At 41.3% G+C, this 23,670-nt stretch overlaps 1 protein-coding gene across 3 annotated transcripts in view; it reads left to right on the forward strand.

Annotated features, from left to right (window-relative positions):
* The window catches only part of mon2 (MON2 homolog, regulator of endosome-to-Golgi trafficking), a 41,926-nt gene continuing 18,256 nt past the window's right edge, over positions 1-23,670 (forward strand). For 2 of the 3 annotated variants that reach the window (XM_034086059.2, XM_034086062.2), the window contains exons 1-16: positions 1-470; positions 8,841-8,904; positions 11,108-11,235; positions 14,143-14,274; positions 14,729-14,858; positions 15,470-15,567; positions 15,970-16,095; positions 16,707-16,898; positions 17,264-17,388; positions 18,551-18,690; positions 19,039-19,192; positions 20,189-20,379; positions 20,964-21,045; positions 21,741-21,922; positions 22,552-22,664; positions 23,316-23,420. In XM_034086059.2, the coding sequence (XP_033941950.1) occupies positions 363-470; positions 8,841-8,904; positions 11,108-11,235; positions 14,143-14,274; positions 14,729-14,858; positions 15,470-15,567; positions 15,970-16,095; positions 16,707-16,898; positions 17,264-17,388; positions 18,551-18,690; positions 19,039-19,192; positions 20,189-20,379; positions 20,964-21,045; positions 21,741-21,922; positions 22,552-22,664; positions 23,316-23,420 (2,070 nt within the window). In that variant the 5' untranslated portion in view covers positions 1-362. The remainder of the gene's footprint in view (positions 471-8,840; positions 8,905-11,107; positions 11,236-14,142; positions 14,275-14,728; positions 14,859-15,469; positions 15,568-15,969; positions 16,096-16,706; positions 16,899-17,263; positions 17,389-18,550; positions 18,691-19,038; positions 19,193-20,188; positions 20,380-20,963; positions 21,046-21,740; positions 21,923-22,551; positions 22,665-23,315; positions 23,421-23,670) is intronic. The other variant, XM_071203570.1, reaches the window with a different exon arrangement.

Consider the following 23,670-nt stretch of genomic DNA (forward strand, 5'->3'; position numbering starts at 1 on the left):
CATTGTGGGAAGGAAAGTGGAGCTGTCGGCCGCTGATGGCAGACTGCTCAATTCGCCCAATATCCTCGATTAATGAGCATCCTTAAACGGAGATAAAGAGGAAGACAATGCTACGTACCGAACCTAATGTCACCGGGCTTTGAAGAGCAGGAACATATGCCGGTGTCATCGCTGCTCTCGTGCGCACAGGCGCGTAAAGCTGAGGATACTAAGTCAATGGTCTTTATTTTATTTTCCAAGGCAGCAGAATAAAGTAGCGACGGATTATACTCCCGCTGTGGATGGGTAGGGGGGCGACTGCTCTCCTGCATTCATTACCCTTTGAAGTTTCCTGATTATATTTGTCGAAGACGCCGTCAAAGATGTCGACCAGCAGCCCCGAAGCGGTGAAGAAATTGCTGGAGAACATGCAGACGGACCTGCGCTCTCTGTCCATGGAGTGCAAGAAGAAATTCCCTCCAGTCAAAGAGGTGAGGCTAGTTAGCTTCACTGGGCCGCTACCTTACTGTTTAGCAGCATGTCTCGTGTGTGTATATGATTTTGTGTTTGTTATAATGCATGTTTGAGCACGTTTCCCCACCAAACACTGGGCCTCTTCAGGACGTGGACACTGGGTTATCCTCATACTGTGGTGGGGAAATTAAAAGAGTCAGCTGCTGGGCCTTCCTGTCAACCAGGCGTACAATTAAAGGGACATACAGGTGTTTAAGTTGACACGTTTCACTTATTTTCGTTAGGCCTAATATGAATTATTCCTACCGTGAAGGTTGTTGAATATCTTCACTTTTAGGAGTTATAGATTCAAGATTAAAGGTTTGTTATACAGTTAGCAACAGTGTAGTTATGGCAATGTATTATCCCAGGCTCCTTCAACAATGCAACATGAATATTATGTTCAAACAACTAAACAATAACATAGGACAAAAAGAAACAGAATATAAATAAAATGGTGGTAAAAGATAGTTACGTTTGTCATTCTCCTATATTGCAGTAGGCACATTACTGTTCAGTTATTACAGATTATATCCACCATATATTATCTTGTTAAAGTGTAAAATAATACACACATATATTTCCACGCATTGGCATCAGGGTCTTTCAATTATCCTAAATACCATATGCTACTCATATTCCAATGTTTTGACCACCTTACACATTTCCATGCAAACCTGTTGTAAAGGGATGACTTTAGCAGTTAAGTCAAGTGCACATTACCCTGAAAGTTTATGCTCACAAACAGGAATGTATACCCTCAGACTAAAACCAAAACATTTAGCTTTGCCAGATAAATACCCCAAGTCAGGACCACCTGGTTTTATTTGAATACTAAGACAGCACTGCAGTAGACACACAGTAGGTTTTATATTTTCAGTAAATTGTTTTTTTGTTTTTGAAATGTGTCACTGGAGACTGCTGTTAGGCGTAAATAGTCAGTCTAAGATCTCATATCTTAAATTGGCTTCACAACAAGCCGGCCAGTATTGACACAGCCAAAGGCGATTTCAAGCTGCGTTTAGTTTTTTATATTCCTTGGATTGAGTTACTGTTTACGGCTGCTGTGCTGACTGGCTTCCTTGTGTAGCACTGTGACATCATGGCTTAGTTTAAGAACCGAATAGTACAAGGAGGTGCAATGTGAGGCTTTCTACAGTTTACTGTCAGATTCGACAACAGTCAACCGTTCATGACTTCAACTTGCCTTACACAACACAACCCTGGCCTTCAGTGGTGCACAGGGCAACGTTAACTTACATCTGTTATTGAATGCTTTTTTCACCTTTAACAAAATGACTAAAAGATCAACAAATAATTCAGAGGCATGTGTCATACAATACTGGATAAACAAAACATCCATTCACTCCACGTAGCATTTTATAAGGCAAGTTTATGTATAGAGCACCTTTCCGCACAGGGCAACCCAAAGTGCTTTACAAAATAAAATAAAAGACATTTAAGAACAATATATACAGGTGAAGCACATTATAAAAAGGCATTTTAAAAACAAGCATTTAAAAAGCAAAGATAATAAAATCAACACAACAGGTATTAAATACCTGTAAGAAATAATATAAGAGTGTGGACACAGAGATGCTATTAGATATATTTTGTTGCTCCTTTTGTAAGGCATCGCACATGAGTTACAAATATAATTCAATAAACAGTAAATACATTTCAAGAGAAGAACAATAAATAGCTAGAGAATATCTTTAGAATACACAACTTTTAAATATATAAAATATAATTGAATGTAACAGATCTACCTGTTGAATATACTGTATATAAAAAGCATACGTTATACAAGTGTGCAAGATGCCCCTTGATTAAAATGTAAATGCAATGAGAAAATCCTATCTTTTCTATCAATTGCTTGTCATTGATATGCACACACTGTGTTTGCCTATGTTGATTCAACTCACACCATCTCACCACGTCTTCACCTTATTTCCCTGTAACTCCCAGGTATAGTGAACTCCCTGTTAGCTTTCATGTTACGCAACAGTGGTCTGCTCACACAGATCTTACGAAGAAATGCTGCGCTGTAGGGGGCTTTGAGGCCATGGAAATGTTTGCTAGCCAGCTCAACGGGTCAACATATCAAGCTCCACTTGTTTAGTTTGTTTCCCTTCAAGTATCACCTTGTTTAAAGATTACAATAAGAAAGAGACACAGTTTATCGAGGTGCTTTTGTCACTGCACACATCTGGTCTCTCAGCTGCTGGCTGGCCCTTGCCCAGAGGGGCTTTATGAAGCATCTCCTTTAATATTGATTTATCACCACTCATGGCTACCATCAACATCTTCCCCTCAGGGAGCAGCTTTGATGTTCTCACCCTGAGCTCACTGCTTCAGAGAGTTGTGATTGAAACAACCTTTTCCAATTTAAAGCCGTCATGGTTTTATTTGCTCGGGTGTTCCACAAACAAGCTAATCGTTCGTGTGCCTGTTATAGCACACACATGTAATCTTATTATTTTAAATATTTGTATTTCATTTCACATTTTCAGCTCTTACCACTTTTCATTAATTTCGCTGCTTTGACATTCTAAATTAATTCTTGTCATGTTTGTTTGGAAATGAGAAATCTCTGTCCTCATTTCCCAGGCCTTCTTCATTCCAGTTCCTCCCCCTATTTCCCATGCCATGTCCCTCAGAGACATCGCGCCACAGCCGGGGCTTTATCTGGGTTAAGAGGAGTCAAGAAGAGTCCCCATACATTTTTCTACATTGTAGCATCTCACACTTTAAGACTTTCTTTCATTGAGAAGCAGTCAGTGAAACCCACCAAGGAATTGCTGTTTGTTGTGTTCTGATTGCTTTCGTCGAGGTGCAAACAACCAAGCATCCGACAGCCAGCTCTCCTCTCGCTGAGTGTGAGTCGGGTGCTGTCAGACGCATGTGGCTCACAGTGAAATGTGACGGCTTGTCTTGGGGAAACCTGCAGAATTAATGAGCATTATTGGCAACCTTTGCTCACTGAGCACAAGTCATGTGCCAGACAGTTCATGCAGGCAGTACAGAGACAACATACGAAGTGACAGGGAGTGAGGATTAAGTCACTATTTGACACTATTGCACTGAAACTCTGACTGAATAAGCCCTTCTTATAATATGCTAAGTCGGTTCCAAAAAACTGCTGAGTTTCAAGACTTGCAGAGTGTTTCCAAGGAAGGAAATCTGTCACGAGCTTCACAAATGTTGCCTTACAAAGATATGAGCTGGCTGGAGACGTGGGGTCAGTTCTGCTTTGAGGATCTCCACATTCAAAAGGCTCTGGAAAAGAAATGAGCACTTTCTGATGTGGTCTGCTGCAAAGTCCCTTTCTACTGGGGTCAGCTTTGAACATCAAGTCTGTGCAGGATAGTATATACAGTTAAGTGATATGCAATACCGACTAGGGCTGTACCCGAATATTCGTTAGTTGGAGTACTATTCGGGTTTCAATTTCGTTATTCGGATATTCGTTTTGTTTGTTTTTTCGTTTTTTTTCCCCGTTTTTTTTTTCTAATTGAATTTATTGAAATCTCCATTATCAACGTAAGAGCTTGTGCCTCTTCGGGGGGTGCTAACACTTAACCATAAACGTTATCGTTTACTTTCTCCGTCTTTATATGTAGATATTACTTCAATTTCAAAGAACACAAATTGGGTTACATTAACAAATAACTATAAAACAACAATACTGTAGAATAACAAAATGAATGCCGTGAATACACCGAAATACACGTGTTGAAGCGGTTCGCTGCTGATTACTACTAAAACAGATGCAATTAAATAGAATATTGGTTTTGGTATATAAATATAAGACATTGTGCGTTATATAGCATACATAACGGCATTACATATGTAAACATGTGTTAATTACAATGAATGCAGTTGCGTATTAGTATTGATAAGGATAAAAATGCTAAATAGTACAGTTCTAAAATATTTGCATGACAAATATTGATTGTGTTACATAAACATCATTACATGGCAAGATAAGATCACCTATGATAACAATGTCATACAACATTTACTACTGTGTCATTAGCTTCTCAAATGTAATATGCATTGTGCTGGACTGGGGCTGATCCTTTTTCAAATGGACAAAGTGAATTGAGAGATCAGATGACGTAGATGAGTAGACAGTGGCAAATACAATTTTAAATCTTGATGCCAATGAAGCAGCAGTTTGTGGTTCCAGATTCAAGAACCAAATGTTTGAAATGCCTCTGATAGACAATTAGAAACCTATTTATACAAAACAGGACATTTCAGAAAGATTGATGGAATAACTTCTCCATAATTTAATATGTTCTGCTTTCTGTTATAATGCCATCATCAAACCAGCTCGATGTCTCTCCCCATGGCGATGACTGTGTAATACGGACAGTTAACAGAAAGATGAAACCGCCCGTTCTCTGAGGGACTTATCTTTGATTCCATCACAAAGTGCCAATATCAAAACTAACTATTTATTTGAAGTTTGACAAGGTTGTGCATACAACAACATGTGGTTTCACACGCAGGGATTTGTTGTGATTGGGTTCCAGATGGAGCATATGGGTCCACTCGAGGCTGAACAAAGGAAACCCACACAATCTGCTTCTAATTGGAGCCATTTATTGGTTTACTGGCTCCATTGGGCTGACTCACAGACACCACAACAGCAGCATCTTTCTGAGGAGTTGTTCAGTGGACAGATGAGCTCAATCAAGATCTTCTGTCTTGTCATCGTCCTCCTGTGAAACCACCTGTCTAAGACCCCATTTACACGCAAATGCATACGAACCGAATACGATATCAAAAAAGTATTCTGTTCACACGAGACCGCTCGATCCGCTGGAGACGCTGTAGTACATATGCTGGGCCTGTAAGTGGCGCGGTACTTCCGCCACAAAATACACCAAAAGCAGTGAAGAAGACCCCCGAGCATGGTTGCCATGGTTGCCCTTCTGCTTATGCCCCGCGGTGGATGTAGCAACATGTACTTCATGTAATTCTCCATGTCCACTTGTTGCTGATGGTTGTGGTAGAGGAGCTGTAGATTTTGCACTAACATCAGCAGCACTAGCAGCAGCTACAGACAGTAGCTGCTGCTAGTGCTACTGCAGTGAGCAGCAGAGGTGGGGGGAGGCAGGGCTATTGCTTCATCGTTATCTGGAAATGATCGTATAGGACGTACACACGGAGCCGTTTGCCCCCCAGAGCGTTCCGCGGGGTCCGTTTCCGTTACGGCTTCGTGTGAACGAACGGGCTTTACGAAAGAGAAAAGTAGCGGATACAACCCGTTTGCGTTCTCGTGTAAACAGCACCTAAGATCCTCAATTATCATTTCATCCTCAGACACTTATTTCTAAACATACTCCCTTCATTTTATCGTCCCAGCAATGTTGCCTCGTTTCCAAACATACATGGCCAGCTTGGCAAAGTGGGGCCCTTTGATAGGGGACTATTTATAACTCGGCGAATTGGAGAAAACACGCTCATATCTGTCACTGCCCTGGGCCACAAGCTGCTGAATATCTCAGTGACTAGATTGATAGCTGTAGCACAAAGAGCAGATACTGTCTGTTGTGGCATAAAGGAGTTCACAGGCAATCACAGGTTCACAGGTAAATACATCAGAGTTCCTGAACAAATGTTTGCAACTAAAAACATTTAAACTTGAACATTTGTTTATGAAAAGTAAATGACCACGTACCAACAGACTTGTTCCATCCAAATGACATCTTGACCAGTCTACTTCCGAGTTGATGATTAAATAGCTATTAATAACCACAACTTCAGTGTACATACATAGTTAAATAGTTTTACAGAATGGTCTTTTTCTTTTTCTTACTGTAACAAAACAACAACAATAAGCACACAAGAACATGGGGTGTTTTTAAAAATCATTTTCAATGTCAAGAAATCCCTATTAATTTTCTAAGACATTGTTTGGTATGTACAAATGATTATCATAGCTTAAATCGATGACTTAAATAACTTTTTTAACATCAAACCAACAGTTTAATCTAAAATCATATTATTTATAGTGATAATATTCTGATTAAAGCTGTAAATTATAAGACAATAACAGCAGATGTTTGGTATTAGATGTTGTAACATGGGTCTAAATTCGAATGACTAATGCAAAGTCAGAGAAAATATTGCTCAGGCTTTTATTTTAAAGCTGGAAATATCATCTCAGTTGTTAATTCTTTAAAAAAACCTCACCACTAGCCCAGACTTCACAGTCCTGGCACTTTTCATGTATCCCTCAGAGCTACAGTATATTTCCCCTCAGCCTCTGGGAAAGCAAAAGTAGCCGCAGCATGGTTGTAATTATTTGGGACTCAAATCGTCTGTTTGAGCAACAAAGGAGAAGAGGGAGACTAGCATTTTTCTGAAGATTAACTTCTTGAGTTAAGTCACGGCCCACTCACTAGCGGTTGCTTGGTAACGGACTGTTCAGCAGGTTATGAATTGTTGACTTCACAGTGGCTCGACCTTGAGTCCGCAATCCTGTTGATGGTTAAAGTGGTACGACTTGCTTATCATTACGTTAAATACACGGAGAATGTGTCAATAGAACGGCTGGCTGCTTTTCTCACCAATCTAATAAGACATTTGACACTATTTTGGATCTTGAGATGATAACTTAGAGGTTACTGTACGTGGATAAGATTTCATATTTAAACGTGGCCTCGTACTGTATCTTTGTGGCTGCATAGATTATAGGATGATGAGATATTGTAACACAGTATCCAAAAGATTGACTGGCTGTAAAAACTAATTAGTTTAGTTTATTTATTTATAGTGTCGTGGACAGTCCCCATCGATGAACTGTCACAAAAACAGTAAATGGAGCAGCTTTAGCCGACATGGCTAATTTCCAGCCGTTGTCCCCGGACAGATGGTAATAAACACCCTTAAAATTACAATATATCAACAGCATTAGTTATAAGAAAATATATAAAATAAAATAAAAAGGAGGAAAGACGAGTAGATACCGGTGTGAGGATAAAAGAGAACAATAAACAACACGTTACTATATACAGTACATGTCACATATAGCACATCACAGGAACGAGGGGCAACATCCATGATCACAACATGTAACACTCACGCCATACTCAACACAGACTAGTGTGTGCAGGTGTAGTTCTCAGTGAACCATGTTTTTAAGTGAGCTGTGAAGGTGGGATGTGTGTGTATGTCTTTGATTTGAGTGGGTAGAGAGTTCCGGTTTTGTATTGCTGTGACCAATGATGACTGACCAAAAGTACTCTTCCTGAATGGGACTGATAGGTCGCCGCGTGTGGAGTAGTGTTCATTTCGTCAGCTATTTTTTTATTTAGTTTTAGTCTTAGTCCTGTGTTAAATTTCCTTTTTAGTTTAAGTCATATTTAGTCACCTTCATCCTGTTTTTAGTTAGTCAAGTTTTATTCGATTAAAAGTCTGAGCATTTTAGTCTTATTTTAGTCAAAGAAAACTGTTGAGTCTTCTTTAGTCATCAGATTATATAGAACATTTCAGTCTAGCCAAAACCAATAATTTGTCATTTTAGTATATATAAATAAATAGGATTATATCTTGTCCTTATTTGATGAAAAACACAGGTTGAATGATTAAGCAGCTTTGCAGAGAGTATCTGGTTTGTGGTGTTTTCTGTGTTTTGGCCGCATTGCTTCCCTTCTCATGAAACAATGCATTCGCTTTTTTTCTCCGCCTCATTGGAGCGAAAATGGGCCCAAATATCACATCGTTTCTTTCTGCCAAGCAGTGGTGGCTTTGGACTTTTTCGTTGTCAGTCATTTTGACGGACAGGATCGTAACATGTCCGTCATAATCGGGTACTTTGCTGTATAAAGTGGTTCTGTCTTATAATAATCACATCAAATGTCAGAGAACAGGAGAAGACAATTGTGAAAGGGTGACAGGGAGAAGTGATGAGGAGGAGGAGGAGGAGGAGGAGCCGTGGTTTGAGGGAAGATCTTGACAGCTTTGCAGTTACATTTAGGTAAATGCTCAGTGTCTGTTCATGTCACACAGTCTGACTCACATTCAGTCTGTCGTCCCCTCTTCCTGCCCTTTCTCTCTCGTGACATCCCCCCTTCCCCCTTCACCGTTTCACCCCTGCCAGACACCTCACCAGGGAAATCACTCTCTCCTAGCACATCAAGTGGAAGCCTGTTTTTGACCACATTCACCTCATTCTGTCGAACTGCAGCGAGGCCTTCCTGCTTCTCCCCTGTGGCCATTCATGACAGGATGTAGTTTCCACCACCACTGCTGCTGCACCATCAGCAGCTTTGATACACGTTACTTTGAATGTTAACCTAAATGTCTACTCTCTCTCTCCCCCCCCCCCTTAGGCTGCAGAGTCTGGCATCGTGAAGGTTAAGACCATCGCAGCCAGGAATACAGAAATACTGGGAGGTGAGCAAGTGACAAGAGTGAGATATCAACATGACGCTTTGTCATTACACTTTTAAATAATAATAATAAAGCTTTATGTATACAGCACTTTTTCTTACAACACAAAATGACACATCACAAGTTAAAAATACACAACAAGAAATTCCCCTCAAGATTATTTGTTAAGAACTTTACAGGTACATGCAGCAAAATATAACATTGTATCAGGTTAATAGACACAAGGAGGTCAAATGTATGACAATAACAATAAAATAACTAATGGCTTCTCTCTGACGGATAAGACACAAGACAACTGAGTCGATGCAACAACATGAAATATAAAATATATTGATGAAAACTTCTTTTGGGGGTGTACCCTTCCCTTTAGTGAGCTATGTCGGTTTTTGTGCATTTAAATGTCGGCAAATGCTAAATACCAAAGTTTCCTTCAGAGGGAGTTTCTGGTCCACCAACACAAATATAAACCTGAACATGTCCTCTTTAGATTAGATTAGATCTTGTTAATGAGATTATTATTGATTCCCTTGACTGATTTATTTACATCACATGTATCAAAGTATACATCTTTACTAATGGGCACCGTCCCATATAATGAAGAAACACAAGTGAGTACATGTTTTCATTTTCACATGACACTTCAGGGACACAGAGAAGGGAATTATCCATTATATTATGATTTATTTTAGTTTTATTTATGAAGTCAGCTTGTGGCAATCATGAGTTGTGTACTGTAGGCACATGATATCTAATTCCTCCAAAAATAAGTCATATTTGGGTACCACTTTACAATAAGACTACCCTTATAAAGGGTTTATAAATTAGGTTATGAATTAGGTTGTAAACACTTTATTAATCATTAAGAACATTTATAAACCAGTTCTAACAGTTTTCATACATCAACACAGGCTCACTATTTGGCAAGAGGACTAAGCCTTATATTGGCTATCTAGCTTACTTTGTCTTCTTCATCAGCGAACATCCTTGGTATCTGTTGTTCACCGAGTTGATTCCCCCCCCATCCATCTTGATGTTTCTTGGCATCTCTTTATGACCATTTATTTACGAGTTAGTAACATTTATAGTTGCCAAAAGGGAGCCTTATTGTAAAGTGTGAAACACATTCCCTTTCATTAATGAGTGACTACCATTTAATAAGACTTAGCAGTACAGATACATGTGGGCTCTCTATTTGGCTCTCTGTTTATCTCATGTCTTATAAAAGCTTATTAATGATTTATAAATTGTTCACAACCTAATTAATAAATGAATTACCAACTATTCGTAAACCCTTTATACGGGTAGTCTTGTTGTAAAGTGGGACCCGTATATGTTTCTCACCCAATGAACTGCAAGATGAAGGAGACCTGCATATTAATATAAAAAGCTTTGTCAGTAAATTGCTGTAAATAAAAAGGTATGCTAAATCTTCTGAATGAACTACAGAGTACTTTGATGTGGCTGGGTGAATACTTGAATAGAAAATGGTGTCTACGCTGTCTTGATCAACAGCGTCCGGCTTTTATTAACATTTGCAGAGTTGACACATAGTCGGCATTTTTCGAGTTCCATTGTTGACCGTCTGACTCCGTCTGACTCCGTCTGACTCCGGCTGCCTCGCTGCAAACTGCACAAGAGGGCTCGTATACATCTGTTTCCTGAATGCATTAGTTTGAAAAGCCTAAGGATGTGTGGCAAGAAGACTGAGCGGTGAAACCTGTTATTCATGGGGGGGGGGGGACTACACATAGGGGACAATGATACAGGTTGTGCAAAGTACTGATTCACTCTCAAGGTCACACTTTAATTTCATTTTAAACACGTTGTTGTTTACAAAATATTTAAAATTCCATAGCCTGATGGTTAAAACAAATTGCATTAACAGTTTTTAAATATATGAAAGGTATTATTAAGTTGCACAGAGTTTCTTTTTGTCTTATTGTGTAGTTTTCACCATTGACCATCCCTTCCAATGCAGTAACAGTATTTTATACTTATGTCAAATCTAATAGATCAAGGATTTCAGATTATTTTAACAAGCGTTCATTTGTCTGAAACAACATTCAACGATTGACGCTGGAAGGTTTGTATTTGATGTTCAATCAAAGCATTGGAAATCATTGATGTCACTGAATAACTCTTCATTTCCCCCCGAGGAGAATTGACCCTGACATTTCCCTTTTTTATCTGCGTCCTTGTCCTGCAGCTCTGAAGGAGAACAGCTCCGAGGTGGTGCAGCCCTTCCTGATGGGCTGCGGCACCAAAGAGCCCAAGATCACGCAGCTGTGTCTGGCTGCCATCCAGAGACTCATGTCCCACGAGGTGGTGTCTGAGGTGAGCCTTGAGCCAGCCGGGGGGTTAAAACTCAGCACATGTGCACACACACAACATGGAGAAGATGTAAGACAGGCAATTTGAGGAAATACTAATGGACTAAATAAGGAAGTGTAAAAAACAATTTAGAAAATGTTTCTACATCCATGGTATTGTTAAAGTCCAGTGAAATGAAGTATAACTGTAATGAGAATACCGTTATCTTGTGTTACATAGTTTTCTTCGCCTTTCATCTGATCAATAAGGTTTATGATTCTTTGTCTAGGCTCTAAATTAAAGCTACAGCCAGAATCTAATCATAAAAACACCTCGTTGATATTAAGCTGTGCCAGATTTCCCACAACTTCTCCTAATTTCCTCGGTCTTCCTGATTATTAAGGTGGTTTTAAAAAGTACAATCAATGAGAACCCATTGCTCTCATCTGGATTCATCAGCTTTTGCCGCTCTACTTCAGAGAAGGACACGAGGTGAATACCACCCACTAGAGTGCCGAATCAATACTCATGACCTTGTTTTCCTCCGTAAGAAAACAAACGTCTAAATAATACGATCAAAAAGGACATATCTGAAGTTCCCTTTATCATTGAAACGCTTGTTTTTCCACAATGAATCAAGGTTAAAGGTGGGGTAGGTAAGAATGGAGAAACCAGCTCGAGTGCGCTAGAATTTGAAAGTACGCAGCCGAAAGAAATCTGCCCCTTCCTTCAGACTTCCTGACAGAGCCCCTCCTCCAACACACACGAACCAATGAGGGCACGAGATAAGTGTGTGCACAGATGGAAGGCTGACAGGCAGGTAGGCCGTCCAGTTACTTTAGCCGGGCCGGCTCAGATGATTGGTCGTGCTTTTTACAGCGCCACGGCTCCCTGGAATTGATGCACAACTGCTCTGTTAATACAGCGTAAAAACAACTGTTAGAAAAAGCGTATGGAGCCATCTCATGCTTTCTAAACTTAGCTGCGAGTCGTTTATTTAATTAGGTAATGTAGGTTTTCAAAGCTTCTACTTTTGGTCGGAGACTCTAGGTTCTCTATGCTGCTCTCGTAAAATAAACGTGATATTAAAGGGCATTTGGTGTGGCTTTGGTCAAGTCGTTACCCATTTATTTTTGATCTACGATTAAACAACAAACTATAACATATATATTGTTTTTGGAAAAAAAGCCCGAAGTCTCAGATCCTACTGAAACATCTTCAAATGGCTAGCTGCATATTAGAAGTTGTTCGAGGGCATCCCAACAGGAGTGTGTGAGGCAGATGTGTCGTCTCAAATGTCTCAAGTTCACCAAGGCCTCAAAGATAGCATTTGATCTTTGTGTATGACCTTTTTGTGCAACCCTCTGCCTGAGTCCCTCTACGATTGGCTAGTATCACGATGGTGCGCCTTGCAAACACCTAAGGACACACACATCACATATTCCTCACACACACACACATTTTCTGATCCATTGAACAATGTAACTCCTCTAGTGTTCCCCTGCCAGAAGCACTCATCAGCAGCTCTGAACTGCAGCTTTCAAAGCCACCCGAGGGCCTCACAAGACTAAAGTGTACCTCCTCAGTATTGATTCTTAAGGAGTGTGTCATGCAGAGAGGAAGTGCTGATAGTCCGTGTCATTTAGTTTCCTCTGGGAAGGAGAGGGATCCGTTCAAATGTTTCCTGACATTTGTGAAAGGAAAGTGCACACACTGAATGGCCTCATTGCCTTTGTAGGGCTCTGGTGGTGAGACACCCAGGAGCAAGACCGTCACCATTCCCACATCTGGCTATCAACCTCTGCAATGAAAAGACTGCTCATGATAATTGTAGGCTCGTAAACCACATCTACTTCGAAAAATGTGTCCGTAAACAAGGTTGTTGTTGTTGTTGTTGTTGGATAATTATATGACATTAAATAATAGTCAACAATGAGGCCAATCCCAAACTAATCACTGGACTGAAATCACAACAGGAATGATTGGGATTTACAACGTATCAAAAACTCTTTGACCACAGAGAACATGTCCTTTTACTTCCTGCAGTATCTTGAATTTGGCGTTGGATGTATAGCGGAGTATTGTACAGCATATAAGAAGACAACATATTGATAAATGTTTTAGGTCAGTAATCAAGCTAAACATTTAGCAGCCTCTCAAATGTACGAAGATGTCTGATTGTCGGTCAAGCTATATTTGTGACTTCTGGTGAAACATAAGCACTTTTGTAATATGTTATAGACCTTATGATTCATTTAAGAACCTACTAAATAATAGTTGAATCAGTGAAAGCAAAATAAATCTTAATGAGATGTTTTTTCTTTTCATTTTTTGAAATGTCGAGTCCCCCTGTGGCTCGAGCTCAGAGGGTTAGCACGAACAATCGTTGTATTTTGGACAGCTTGACCCACGAAAGGACATGCGGTGTCTCTTGCTGTGAGCCTCAAGTGACATGATGTCGACTGGCAGCTTCATTTGGTGCTTTTAACTCCATGATGTTATGACCCTCGAGCAGGCAGTACCGGCTGTGTGTGTGTGTGTGTGTGTGTGTGTGTGTGTGTGTGTGTGTGTGTGTGTGTGTGTGTGTGTGTGTGTGTGTGTGTGTGTGTGTGTGTGTGTGGTGTGTGTGTGTGTGTGTGTGTGTGTGTGTGTGTGTGTGTGTGTGTGTGTGTGTGTGTGTGTGTGTGTGTGTGTGTGTGTGTGTGTGTGTGTGTGTGTGTGTGTGTGTGTGTGTGTGTTGGTGTGTGTGTGTGTGTGTGTGTGTGTGTGTGTGTGTGTGTGGTCTGACCTCAGGCCATCTTTTGACCTTTTCTGTCACAATGTAGCTGTACTCTGATACTTGTAAATTGAGCTGCTAATACCTGTGTGTGCATACTGGTGGATGATCAATGATATGCTGAGATTGTTAACAGTTGTGTGTGTGTGTGTCAGGCCGCTGCGGGGAACATCATCAACATGTTGTGGCAGCTGATGGAGAACGGTCTGGAGGAGCTGAAACTCCTGCAGACGGTCCTGGTGCTGCTCACCACCAACACAGTGGTACACGATGAAGTACTTTCTAAGGTACAACAACAACACACTCCTTTATTGCACCAGCTTTTAGTATATACATACTTCCTTGTAGTGTGGACTTTATCCTTATAGCCAAGTGTAGTGAGTCATCTTCCATCTATTATTGAACTGTAGCTGTAATGTTTTATCATATACCTATAAACAAATATATTGATGGTGTCCTTGCACCAGATCTGGCAGCATCATCGTAGAACATTGCCAAATTATATTTTAACACTACTTTTGTTCAATTTCACAGCATACCAACATATTTCCAACTCTTAAGTCTCACCTACTGAATAAAGAAACCAGATCAATCTTTGTAACCTGTAATGGCTTAAATATATTGTGTTGATGGACCACACCTGTAGCAGCAATTCTATTTACTTCATACCATGTATTTGTATTCACATGCTGCATAATGTGTGTGTGTGTGTGTGTGTGTGTGTGTTTTGTCCCTCTCCAGGCCATTGTGCTGTGTTTCCGTCTTCACTTCACCAAGGACAACATCACCAACAACACGGCGGCCGCCACCGTCAGGCAGGTGGTCACCGTGGTCTTTGAGAGGATGGTGGCTGAGGACGAGCGCTACCAAGGTGAGAGGGCGCTGCTTCCTACTGTTGGAACATTAAGAGTTCACGTAGTAGGAAGGAAGTAGAAATGTTGATGGGATGCACCATTTTGACAGAGAAGACAATGTGTCTGCGTAGGGAGCGCCGATTGGTATCCAGGTTATATATATATGATTGATGGAAGGTCAGGGTCAAAGCTTATTAATCAGTGATTGATTCATTGTAACATCCAGTCTTAGTGTATTGTAATTTTCTTATTGTTGTAATGATAAGATAAAAAAATGCGAACAATAGAATTTTTTTTTAAAGGAATTAAACCCTACTGTATGTTAACATAAAAAAACATCAAACAAACCATACAAGTACATATACGACAAAGAATAACTGTTATCACAAAACTTCACAAACAAGCAAAAGCAATAGTTAAAGAAAAACAACTAGAAAATAAGACATGAACATCGAACTGAAGAAAAGCCCAGAAGGTTCAAGATATGAGATGTTCTTTTCACGTGTTCTCAAATTTGGCAAGACATTGTTTTTGTGAGCTCACACTTTTCTTGCTGATTCTTTAATTTGACAGTTTTTCTGCCAAAAGAAGCTTAACAACTGATATATAACTTGTCACTCCTCCACAGGGATTGTAGAGCATCCTCCTCCTGTCCAGGGAAACACCAACCGGCGCTCTGTGAGCACGCTGAGGCCTAGTGCTAAGGATGCATACATGCTGTTCCAGGTACGTCCACCAGGGGGCGCCACCCTTCTACACAGCTCTGTGTGCTCTTCAAGGGAGGAAACCTTTCTACCAAGTTGGTTTAGAAACATGCTTATGATCTTAGCTAGTGTGGACGAGACCATAAATCAAAGTCGTTCTCAAAACTCTAAATAATTCATTGAAGCTTTTGACGTTAAGTTTTAAAGAAATATACAAATTGTTAATTCCTTTCATCTTTGCAATGAAGGGAATCTTGCATTTAAAAGGGATTCAAAGGTCCCTTGTCGTCCTCACCCACGATGCACGTGTGTGTGTGTGTGATCATCCTTTCAGCAGAGCTCAGTGACAGCACTGTTTCATCCTCTGTGATGTGTGTAGCATATAATAAAACTCCATTGTTTAACCCTCCTGTTCTCCCTGCAGGACTTGTGTCAGCTGGTGAATGCCGACGCCCCCTACTGGCTGGTGGGGATGACAGAGATGACCCGGACCTTCGGCCTGGAGCTGCTGGAGTCTGTTCTTAATGATTTCCCCGGGGTATTCCTACAGGTACATTGTGATTTAGGTTCATATTTATAATTGAAGTTATGTTGATACGTTTTATATGTAGGGTCCCAGAGAAATGGATTTGATCCCATCCCTAACATAGTTTTCTTTTATGCAAATTGTGGTGTTAATCTTGTGTTTGATGTTTTCTGGTTATAATTTGGCGGATATTCTTATGATCTGAAAAATGTATCTCCAGATAATTTGTTTTAACTTTTCACAAATCAAATGTGATATCAACCAAAATGTATTGAGTAAGATATTTTATCACAAGCATCAGTAAAGTAGTAAAGCACTGTCTTTTGATGGTCTGGTGATACAATACAATTGAACAAGTATGTTGCTGCAACGTCATTTAGTGTCAGTGTCCTTTTGGATTTCGATGCGTCACAGATACATTTCTATTAACATCACTGGATTCCTGTTTAGTTTTTCCACCTGTGTTTATTATTGTATCTTAACATCAAAGATGCATCTTAATGCAGTGAAGCCAACTCTCCTTAACAGTAGTGATCCTTAATGTTTCTACGCTTCACCTGATCCCAACATGCCTTATGTTTTGGGTAGTAGTGTGTGGTAATATCCTTCTCTTTCTCTCTCCGTTTCCTCCCCAGCACCAGGAGTTCAGCTTCCTCCTGAAGGAGCGAGTGTGTCCCCTCGTCATCAAGCTCTTCTCCCCCAACATCAAGTTCCGGCAGGGCAGCAGCTCCGCCTCACCGGCTCCTGTGGAGAAACCTTATTTCCCCATCTGCATGAGGCTGCTGCGCGTGGTCTCGGTCCTCATCAAGCACTTCTACAGCTTACTGGTAAGGGAGGGGTCTGCAGTGATGGTCCACCAGCCAGAACTGCTGTCTGACGGATGCTTTAGAGAACTGCTAATTGATCTGGTCTGATTAGCATTGGATTAGCGTAGTATTAGTTTTGTTTTAAGTCTGCTTTAGGCACTTTAATGAGCTTAGCTCCATCCGAGCAATTAACCAATGCAGCTGTTTTTAATTAGTGATATTATATCATTTGAAATGGAAATTAGTTTTTCCCCGTCTGTCAGGAGAGCTACAAAATAGCTTCATCAAAGCCTAAAGGGATTATGGGATTTAGCCAGATTCCAGTTACAGGACAAAGCTGGCCAAACATCTGTCCCAATCTAATGGTGTGTGTGTGTTTTATATAGGTGACAGAGTGTGAGATCTTCTTGTCTCTGCTGGTGAAGTTTCTGGATGGGGAGAAGCCACAGTGGCTGAGGGCGGTGGCTGTAGAGTCAGTCCATCGGCTCTGTGTTCAGCCACATCTACTACGGTAAGCTGTACTAAAGCTCCACTAAAACAACAGCACATTTTAATTAATGAGTTTCATAACTTTGAAGTGTTTCTTGAACTCATATTCCACAGCTGCATGGTGTGAAAAACGACTGGAGTTACTTTGTGCCTCAGACTGCTTGAGAATGGGTTATATCTCCTTTAGTTTAGTTGGTAGATAACTGCAGTGATGTATCTGCTCATAATAGCTCAATGTTTCTATAATTGCTGATTCATCTACCCCCTGATACAACTATAGAGCACGGACAAAACAAACCCCACTGTGGAACACACTCTCCACTACCATCCAAATAACATAATACATCATTATGTATGCATCCTCTTCTTGTAATACCTTTGCTTTCAACAAAATATTAAATACATCGAAAAATCGATTTTCCATCAGCATGATTCTTGGAATTAATGTTGGTCAGTGACTCGTGCCACCTGTGTTAACATCTTAGTATTATTACTTAAACACCACTGCATATATTGTAATATATACACTGTTACATCCATATGAATTGTACAATGTGCACAATTTACTTTAAAGTGGACCTATCATGCTATATTTTAATAATATATTGTAGGGCCATACCTATATAAAACATGTCTGCGAAGTTTTTTTTTCAAAATACCAAACCAAAATTAGCCATGCCTCATTTCGCTCCATTTGCTCTTTTTTAGCCCTGCTTTTGCAAGGGCTGAATCTGAGAAGTCTTCTTCGCTGCTTTTGTGACAGACTACAGCGCCACCTACAGGCCTGGCATATGTACTACCGCTTCTCCAGCGCTTTCGAACGGCAATGGCCGTGGCTGTCTCCTCCTGATAGGTGGAGAGTTGCCCATATAGGCGGAGCTCCTCGTTCCTGACGTCAGATAATTTTCAAATCTGTATCAGTCTGTATCAGATCCGTTGCAGCCCCGTTTTTAGAGATTTGGGTATCGAGGAAAAGAGAGAGGGTTGTGTTTTCTGACACTTGGTGAGTTCCCTGACACACCGGGGACACATATTCATGAATAAAAGATGTACAAAAGTCACCAAAGTTGAGCAAAGTCTGAAAAAATAGAGCAGAGTCGATGACAGTATAATAATACACCATCTGCACCCAAATGGCCATTTTCTTTATCCCATCACTCATGTTGTGCTCTGTGTCATTACAGTTCGTTCTGCCAGTCATACGACATGAAGCAGCACTCCACGAAGGTTTTCAGAGACATCGTCAACGCTCTAGGATCCTTCATCCAGTCCCTCTTCATCCTCCCCAACCTGGGCAACAATGCTGCTCTTAGCGCACCTGCTGGTCAGTACACTGAACTAAACCCTCATTTTGAGCTCTGGAAGATTGTGGTACAGTGTGTTGCAAAGTATTTTATTCAGCAAATGTGGTTCCTTGAGCCTGGAGACATAGAGAAGACAATACACAACTTTTCTTTGTGTCGATTAAGGTCTGTAGATGTTTCAAATAGACCTGTAAGTCAGATTAAGAGGCATTGTACATGCATTCTTAAACAAATAACTTCAGAAAGTAACATTTAAATCAATACATATGATGTACAAGTTATCGTGGGAATGTCATAGATATTTGGTAGCAAGTGTCCTCGTATTTTTCTATCTCTTTTCCTTTATTCCATGTTGTCTTTCTCTCGAGGGGGCTCAGGTTCGGGGGCCCAGGGTTCATCACAGGGGGGTCTGGGGCTAGGAGGGATCAACAGCAACCAGACCACGCAGGCTGCCTTTGAATACCGCGGCACCTGGATCCCACTCATGACTGTTAGCGTCCAGGGCAGCGCCAAAGCCACCTAGTAAGTACTGTTTCTGCAAAGACTCAAGAAGTTCACCTTTCTGACTCCCTTTATCTCTTTCCATTCACATGTACACAAATGTAATTCCTTGCAGAGAACAAGCGTGGTGAAACTCTCCTGGTTCTGCTTAAAGCCTGTAGCATCTCTATTAAATTAGCTGTATCCTGCAAGCGGTGATAAACGATTCAGTGTTAAACAACAGGGGATCAGTGTAGGGCAGAGATCAAAGGCCTAAACCTGCTTGAGGAGTTTAAAGGCTTTTGTTGTGCGCCATCGGTGTTTGTAGGATAATACCGGGTGTTGCGTTAGCCAGAGGCCTTCCTGTCGCAAAGAGAGTCTAAAATGGTGTCTATTTGCTGTAATTGGGATTCTTGCTGGTGGTTTTTTCAGGCTGTTTCTTAGTATGAAGGAGAGTAAGGCACACACCGTTTTGTAAGATTTGTTTGGGCTTATGCACAGAAGATTCAGAACAGAAGAATCAGAAACATGTTTATTGTCAAGTAGGAATTTGCTTTGGGGTGTATTTTGCATAAATAAACACAGTTGGAGAAGATACATTGTAAGAAAAGGCCCAAGAAATAGACTAAGCACAGTATTATATTAAGTATTCTGAAAATAAAATAAAATATGTGCAGTTTTGGGATGTAAGGTGCATGGTAATAAGAAGTCTGAATACTCAGGATAACTGATGTTAAAAGTAATGTGTGTGTATAGGCAGGCGTCATGCCATGATATGACCCTCAAAGAAAAATGTATACTTTTATGTACATTCTTGCTTCCTGTGTATTGTTAAACTTTATATAAAACAATATGCACATTATATTATTGAGTCACCTCGCACTGCCTCTAAGTACAAGATGCAATATATTCAAATATGCCCTACCCTGCTTGAACATGCAAACATTTACGGAAAGACTTTTATTTATTCACAGGCAGTATTGAGTTCAGGATACGGTCTTTATCTCATTTGCTCCGTCCCTTTCTTCCATCGTCTAGTCTGGAGATGCTGGACAAGGTGGAGCCCCCGTCGATCCCCGAGGGCTACGCCATGTCGGTGGCCTTCAGCGCCCTGCTGGACCTGGTGAGGGGCATCACCTCCATGATCGAGAGGGAGCTGGCCGCGGAGGAGGGGGCCGCTGCTGAGTTCAGGGAAACTCATCCTGGTCAGCAGTGGCAGCCGCAACCCGGTGAGAATGTTTTACTGCGTCATGGCCAAACCCAAGGGGATTGTGGGTGGAGGCACTTCCATGACCCCTGGTGGCCAGTATGTCTTCTTTTCCAATAAGAGATCAAAATGGAGGCCTGTTTCTTTTCCCGGGTGATAATGGAGTGAAATGAGTTCTGGATTCTATATATTTTGTTGAAGTTATTCAATATTAAAACAGTCAATTCATACAGACAAGCTACAAGAAAACCGATTTAGTTGAAGCAGGCGGGTAGAAAATAGAGGAAGAAATGTATGATTGGATTTATCCAATCACATCGCCCCTGATCAACATCTGACATTTAAAAATAACTACAAACTCCATAATAAAGAAGCTCAGTAACAAAACAATGATATTTCGTCTCAAGGTAGGACTCATCAAAGTCACATTCAGAGGCGAAAACAACAACATAATACCAGAAAAGTCATAGAAGAAGTTCAAATACAGTTCACAATACAATCAACCATAACATCATTTTAAAAGATAACCAAACATTTTTGAAGTCGTATTACATATTTTAGGAATACATGTGTTAGACTCACACATGCTTTGTGTTTTTGTCGCAGGAGCCCATCAGGTGTGGGAGGAGATGGTCAGCGCCTGCTGGTGCGGTCTCCTCGCTGCTCTGTCTCTGCTGCTCGACGCCAGGTAACTGAACTCCCTACTCTCTGTTTCTGACCAAGCTGCTTTATTAAAGTCAAAGTGTATGTCCACTTGGGAACCAAAGGGAAATAATGAAATGTCCCTGAGGAAAACCCAAATGGTACGAAAAAAGAAACCATTCATTTGTGTGCTTAGTTTAAAGCAAACATGGACACATTGAGCATTTTAGCAATGCAATTCAGAGGCAACAGTCTTATAGGCTGTTCCGTAGTTGTTTTAGTCAGATACTCACATTTTTACAAGCAACTTGAATGCAAAGTACTCTTCAAGCCAAGCATGCTTTAGTCTTACTGCATCACACACTTACAGTACTGCTTCTATTCTCCAGAGGTATCGTCCTCTTATAAGAAATTCAATCATTGCAACCCTTGACCAGAGGTCGCGTTAACCGAATATTTTCCGCCCCCCGTTGACAGTTAACGAGCATGCTCCCCCCCCCCCCCCCCCCCCAGTCGTGTAAAGGCCGACGGGTAATTCTGGATTTTGACGGAAATGTTACGATCCTGTCCGGGCAGCGAAAAAGTCTAGCGCAACCTCTGCCCTTGATGGAATTGTATCCATTACATGCAAACAAATAACAGAACAGCTATTAACAGCACACATTTTTCACTTTGTCTGCATCTCTGTCCCCTCCTGTCCCTTCCTGTCCCCTCCTGTCCCGTCCTGTCCCCTCCCGTCAGCACTGATGAGACGGCCACAGAGAACATCCTGAAGGCAGAGCTGACGGTGGCCTCGCTGTGTGGGCGCCTGGGCCTGGTGACGCCCCGCGACGCCTTCATCACCGCCATCTGCAAGGCCTCTCTGCCGCCACACTACACCCTGACTGTCCTGAACAGCAACGCCGCCAGCCTCACCGGCAAATGTAACTATCTTTACTTATGAAACCATCCAAAACTACATAGAACACCAAGTAGACCCTGGCTTTCACTGCTAATTGCCCGTACACAAACACACCTGAATTACCTTGATAACACTGCAAACCATTTGGGGCTGGTATGCACGTTTTGTATTCCTGATTTGCTTAATTGTACCACCCACATGCTAAAGTCCCCTTTCCGACCCTGAGGATGTCCTCTGGTCATGTGTGTTGGTTACTCTAATGAGCTTTTCTCATCTCCCATATGGTGCGCCGTGCGTGCTGCTAAACTGAGCTTAACATGTGAAATGATGGCAGTCTGCCGGTCCCTGTTGCCCCGCTCTTATTGCATTAATCCATAACTTTTTTAACTGCGGGCTCTAATTAGTAACGTGTCTGGGGAATGTAGGCGTACACTCACACAGCTGCTCTCACACCAACCGCTCAGACACTCAGACGGTATTTGCATATTAGCTTGTAGAGATAAAGCCGGAAAATTGGATCTCCAATAACGATGCTTTGGAGTTAATTAGGAAAGCTTTTCTTGCATGTCGTGAGCTTGTTACAAAACATGTGTGTGTGCATTACTGACTCTCACGGTAAGACCTCCACATGTCTGCGTGTCTTCTCCACAGCGTACTCCATCCTGGGCCAGACTGTGCAGATCATCAGTCCCTCCAGTGAATCTCATCAGCAGGTGGTGGCTGTCGGGCAGCCCCTCGCCTCCCAGCCCCAGGGCACTGTGGTGGTAAGGACAAACACAATTACGAAGAGGCTATGGTTACACTAAGTATTATTATAATTGAATTAATTTAGCAGTTTTCCCAAAACAAAGCTTGCGACCATTTTATATAACCAGACAAATTAACACTTTTTCAGAAAACATGAACCGCTGCAAAAACAAAGCAAACCAATCACATCAAATCAGGTTATTAGTATGCATTATATATTCTATACAACGTCTGGTGTGTAGCACGGCCACATTAAAGTGTTAATAGTTCAGGTAAGGGACAGCTGTTAAGAACATAGGCAGGTCAGGCAAGTATGTGCATCAAATTTCCCTTGAGGGCAATAACATTTGAACATTCATGAGCAGTAACCTTGACCCTAACCTGGAACCACTATGCTGTAATTAGAGATATCCCCATAGTAATAATAAAACTAGGAGGTTTTTTTATTGTATTTATGGTCAAAGCTCTTACATTACTGTGTACGCGTCCCACTTTTTTTTGTTACCATAGTCGGATGGCTGCGTTTCTTTTATGGTACTTACAGATTTGAGTTTTAGTAATACCTCACGTTTGAGTTTCTTCTGCTATTTCTCTTAGTGTGATTAAGCCGACGCCATGATGACGCGTATTACAATCTGCTATGATATGACTGTCTGTCCCTCTGTCAGCTCACTTCAAAGAACCTGCAGTGCATGCGGACCCTGCTGAACCTGGCCCACTGCCACGGGGCCGTGCTGGGCACCTCCTGGCAGCTGGTGCTGGCTACACTGCAGGTACTTCTACCACACGTTAACACCTAACCAACCACACACACACACACACACACACACACACACACACACACACACACACACACACACACACACACACACACACACACACACACACACACACACCACACACACACACACACACACACACACACACACACACACACACACACACACACACACACACACACACACACACACACACACACACACACACACACACACACACACACACACACACACACACACACAC

Source organism: Pseudochaenichthys georgianus, chromosome 6, assembly GCF_902827115.2.
Source record: "Pseudochaenichthys georgianus chromosome 6, fPseGeo1.2, whole genome shotgun sequence".
NCBI classification, from domain to species: Eukaryota; Metazoa; Chordata; class Actinopteri; order Perciformes; family Channichthyidae; genus Pseudochaenichthys; species Pseudochaenichthys georgianus.